This window comes from Oryctolagus cuniculus, chromosome 1 (assembly GCF_051225735.1).
Source record: "Oryctolagus cuniculus isolate XC-2025 breed Fujian yellow rabbit chromosome 1, ASM5122573v1, whole genome shotgun sequence".
Lineage (NCBI taxonomy): Eukaryota > Metazoa > Chordata > Mammalia > Lagomorpha > Leporidae > Oryctolagus > Oryctolagus cuniculus.
Genome location: NC_142867.1, coordinates 184,705,953 through 184,711,115, shown reverse-complemented (window position 1 = coordinate 184,711,115; position 5,163 = coordinate 184,705,953). Strand labels below are relative to the sequence as shown.

The following is a 5,163-nucleotide window of genomic DNA, read 5'->3' as shown; positions in this document are numbered from 1 at the left end:
GAATTAACTCAAAAATTCAACAACTAAAAACGAAATAAGAGACTGTGGAAATATTGAAAGACACATTTGCAAGTGGGATGTGGCAGACAGTCAATGAGAATCAACTGCTGATGAATCCAGGTCTCCTTCCTTGCTTCTTAATCACTCTTGCAAGTCTCCTGTTGAAGAGAAGGCTCTCATGATTTCTGTTCTAACAATCTCCCAGGCACAGTCATTGTGTTTCTTCTCCTCCAGGTAGAGCGGATTCTCTGGAAGTACCTCTTCAGCAACAGTGTTGGGCTTTCTCGGTCACTCTGTCTGTGTGTCTGCCTCTCTGCCTCTTGAATAAAGATAGTTCATTCATTTGAAGGTACATTACAAGATTTTATAAAACATGTACTTTGGTTTAACATAACAGCCCTATAACTTTTCAACAGTAGTTTACACTTGGGGAACCAAACATTACAGAGGTCAGGTGAGTTGGTGTGTTACCTAGGATCATATATACAAACAGATAGAATGATTAATGCAAAATCCTATATTGGAGCCAAGGATGCATCCTATGTTTCATATTATGATTTCTGTTAATGTTTAAAAAATAATTAATTTGAGATGGAGCTGGAGCTGGAGCTGGAGCTGGAGCTGGAAATGGAGATGAAGAGAGAGAGAGAGAGAGAGAGAGAGAGAGATCATCTGTCCTGGGTCTTAACTCATCACTGCTATCTCACGGGATTTGTGTCAGCAGGAAACTGGAATCAGAAACCTGGGACTGTACTCCCTAACATCAAACCCAGGTACTCCAATGTGGGATGTGGGCATCCCAGCTGGCATCTTAACAGCTGGGCTAAATGCCTGCTTCTGTTCATTCTTTTAAAATTTAAATTCACAGACTCCAGAAGCTCTCTATCCCAGTTCTTTCTTATAATGGTGACTACAGTTGCACATCTTGTACAACACAAATTTATAGTTAAAATTTATTACTTTGCATTAATAATGTGTTCTTTGTTCTAGTTGTTAGCAGAAAGATTTTTATCCGGTTCTTGTTTATTTTTATTATGTGTCTTATTCTTTTTTTTAACTTTTATTTAATGAATATAAATTTCCAAAGTACGATTTATGCATTACAATGGCTTCCCCCACATACCGTCCCTCCCACCCACTACCCTCCCCTTTCCCACTCCCTCTCCCCTTCCATTCACATCAAGATTCATTTTTGATTATCTTAATATACAGAAGATCAGCTTAGTATACATTAAGTAAGGATTTCAACAGTTTGCTCTCACACAGAAACATAAAGTGAAAAATAATAGATGATGTTTTTTAAATGATGATGAAATCAGAGAAGACCTATTGTCATGTTTAATCCCAGTGAGAGTCAAGTTGGGAGTTGATAATTTCTTTTTTTTTTTTTTTTTTTTTTTTTTTTTTTTTTTTTTTTTTTACAGAGGATCAGTTTAGTATACATTAAGTAAAGATTTCAACAGTTTGCACCCCCATAGAAACACAAAGTGAAATATATTGTTTGAGTTCTTTAATATACATTATAATTAGCCAATAAGGAATATACAGATAAGTGTGTATGAGTGTCATGAAACAAAAACAAAAGTCCATTGTAGTGCAATATGAAGATGATTAATAAATAATATAGCAAATCATATTGCAAATGAGAAATGGAAATGGAATTTGCAGCCTTTGAAATGCAAATTTTACACTGTCAACAGTAAGGAAAAAAAGTTTAGCAACAAGGAAACTGTACTATCATATTAACAAAGAAAACTACTTTGATGATAATCAGCAGTAATTCGATTTATGGTAAAGAATAGCGATGAAAAGAAAAAAACAAAATTTAATAAAAGATTCTAGGATGATTTCCTAACAGAAAGTTATTTAGATCATCTCATAGATTCTATGATTTTTATGGGATACAGAGGTGAATGTAAAAACAGATTCATACAAGAGTCAAAGATATGTCAAATAAAAAGAGAAATAAGATTACTGAGAGGCATGGCTATTCTGCGCTAGACATTTTGTATTAATGAAAAGAAACCACCTAGCCCCAGCCCTTTCTATATAGGTGAGGTTGAAAACAAGTATCCATCAGGAGTATATGCCTAGAGTTTTCAGAAAATATACATGTCAAAGACTAGAAATTTAAAAATCACCAGGTAAATGATCAACATAAACTAGAGAAATTTTTCAAAATTTGGCTGAGAAGTTAATTGACATTAGTGACCAAATGAATTACCATTGTGCTTACTACAAAGTAATATTTATCCAAACACTGAACATTTTTAACAAATCAATTGCTTACATCAAATATTTAAATGTTTCTAAATCTTGTGCCAAAACATCCATTGTCTAGAAATAATTCCCAGAAAATATTCAGTGAAATCAGGAACAACATGAACCCACAGTCTCCTCTAGGTCCTGTATTATTAAATTCTACCACTCAACTAACAAGCTTCCCCAAATAATTTTATGAGCTCATGGTTCTAGTTCTCTTGCTTGTGTTTCCTCTTCAGTCTATCCTCATAAGTTTTCCTGTACCGTAACTCCATTAAACCAGATCTGTTAAAGCCACTACAGACAAGGCCGGCGCCGCGGCTCACTAGGCTAATCCTCCGCCTAGCGGCGCCGGCACACCGGGTTCTAGTCCCGGTCGGGGCGCCGGATTCTGTCCCAGTTGCCCCTCTTCCAGGCCAGCCCTCTGCTGTGGCCAGGGAGTGCAGTGGAGGATGGCCCAGGTGCTTGGGCCCTGCACCCCATGGGAGACCAGGAAAAGCACCTGGCTCCTGGCTCCTGCCACCAGATCAGCGCGGTGCGCCGGCCGCAGCGCGCTGGCCGCGGCGGCCATTGGAGGGTGAACCAACGGCAAAAGGAAGACCTTTCTCTCTGTCTCTCTCTCTCACTGTCCACTCTGCCTGTCAAAAAAAAAAAAAAAAAAAAAGCCACTACAGACAGATGTTTTTAGGTTTATGGGGACAATTCACTCTGACTTCCCCTGAACGCGATTCTGTCTTTTGAACACTGTTCTTACCTATTTGCCCTTCTTTCTTCACTGGCCACTCATTTCAGTAACCTTTGCACATTTTGCTTCCCTGTTCTCCCTTTATATATTGAGGGTCTTCTCCATTTGTAACTCACAAAATCCATCCCAATGTCCTCGTTATTAGACGTGCAATAAGGAATCTCAAATTATTCCCTTCACCCATGGCATTTGTTGTTCATTCTAGGACCATGTACCCAACAGCCCACATAACTTCTGTACTTAATTCTCCCAGGTACCTTTAAAAAAGAGATCTACCCCCTTTTGTCCTTTGTAGTATCAGCTGTACCAAAGCTTCCAGTATGAAAACATCTCTGTGCTTTACTCCTTTTTATACTGTTTCAATTAAGGGAAATTAGTACAGTGTTTGTTTCTTTTCTTATATATATGATGATGTTTCAAGGCAGCAGGGACTGTGTATTTTTTCAAAGCAATTCCAAAATCTGATACTGTTATTTTTCTCTTTACACATGTCATGTGAGTGGAATAATAAAGTAAATAGTATTACTGTCCATTCTTCAACTTGGTTCAGAAAGCCAGTGTCTGAATATAGGGTAGAAAAAAAAAAACTTTTATTTAATGCACATCTTAATAAAAGGTCTATAGGTAAAAATAAGGCATTTAAACAGCAAAAAATAGTAAAGAAGTAGACTTTATTATGATAAATGTACATAACTTTAAAAAATTTAATAGATAATAAATACAATATTTCTTGAAATGGAAATGTGAGCCTGATTTCCAATCTTAATACAATGTAAAAGTGAACATCTGCTATGTGAAAAGTATGTCTTATAAAAATAGGATACAATAATAAATAAATAAGTAAATAAATAAATAAATACATTCAGTAAATAAATAATATCAGAGCTGTCATCCCCTAGGAATCAATACCCCGGAGCGGAATGCGTTTCACATATACTTCCTTAATATATGAAGAAAGTAATTTGCTGAATTAATTCAACAAGTTCCCTGATGTGACTAAAGCAGAACGAAGAGCCTTTAGAAATGACCAAATACACATGTACAAGTGTGATGGGGCAATCAGTCAACGAGAACCACCTCAGGATGACGCCAGGTCTCCATCCTTGCTTCTTAAGCTTTCCTGCAAGTCTGCTGTTGACGAGAAGGCTCTCCTGATCTCCATTCTGACGAGTTCCCAGGCACAGCCACTGTGTTTCTTCTCGTCCAGGTAGAGACGGATTCTCTGGAAGTACCTCTTCAGCATCAGCGTTGGGCTGTCAGCCGTCAGGACAGAGTCTTCCTCTCCCATGGCCTGTACCAAGCAGGTCTCCAGGCCTTGCAGCTGCTGATGAAGGGCAGTGTGCAGTTCCTCCAGGAGGGTGTTGTTCCAGGCAGCAGAGGAGCGCGCTGTGTGGAGCAGGTTGAAGATCTGCTGCAGCATCTCGTGCAGGACAGACACGGTCTGGTTCTTCTGGAACTGGCTGCTGTTCACCACCTCCCGCGGGAACTGGAAGTCTCTTCTGTCCTTGAGACACAAGACAGGGGAGACCCTCCTCATCTGGTCCAGAAGCACCAAGGTCGTCCTGCTCAGCGGGACAGAGTTGTGAGGCAGGTCACAGCCCAGAGATCCAACAGGGCCATAGCTGCACAGCACCAGGGCCGTCAGCAGAGGGAGTAGCTGGGCCATGGGGAAATGAGGCTGCTGCTGTCCTGGCTGGGCTGGGGTCTGGGTGAACCTTGGACTCTAGGTTCTCTGAAGGCATTCTGGCTGTGCATGGCATTTATATCATACAGAAATGATTTTCATTTTCTGAACATAGAGAAATGTACTTTTACTTCCTGTTTTTGGCTTTCACTTGTATATTTTCCATGTGGCCTAATAAAATGAGATCAGGCCAAAATATTAATTTTTTCAATAAAGTTTCATTTTCCAGTAAATTTCAGATTTGCAAATAAAAATAGTGTTTGATCATTTAAAAAAGAAGCATCTTCTCCTAAAATCAGACGTGTATATATGTGTATAGATAGTTTCCCCTGCCTACATTTATTCATATATAAATATTGCTTCTCTTTATAGAACAAATTTTTAAACCTGATCCTAGGCTACATTTACTCCCTCTTTACTTAAGTAGAAATTCCTACAGGTTTCTCGACTGAAATAATTATTTCTCAGGGGC

At 38.8% G+C, this 5,163-nt stretch overlaps 1 protein-coding gene across 1 annotated transcript; it reads right to left on the bottom strand.

Annotated features, from left to right (window-relative positions):
- Positions 1 to 4,085: 4,085 nt before the first annotated feature.
- On the bottom strand, positions 4,086 to 4,869 carry LOC100357452 (interferon omega-1-like). Its single transcript, XM_002708070.5, has one exon. It carries the CDS (start codon positions 4,671 to 4,673, stop codon positions 4,086 to 4,088), a length of 588 nt encoding a protein of 195 aa, XP_002708116.2. The 5' UTR covers positions 4,674 to 4,869.
- Positions 4,870 to 5,163: the final 294 nt, after the last annotated feature.

What these genes read in the sequence shown, in the direction of transcription:
- LOC100357452 (XM_002708070.5), bottom strand. Translation starts at nt 4,673, where the DNA reads ATGGCCCAGCTACTCCCTCTGCTGACGGCCCTGGTGCTGTGCAGCTAT.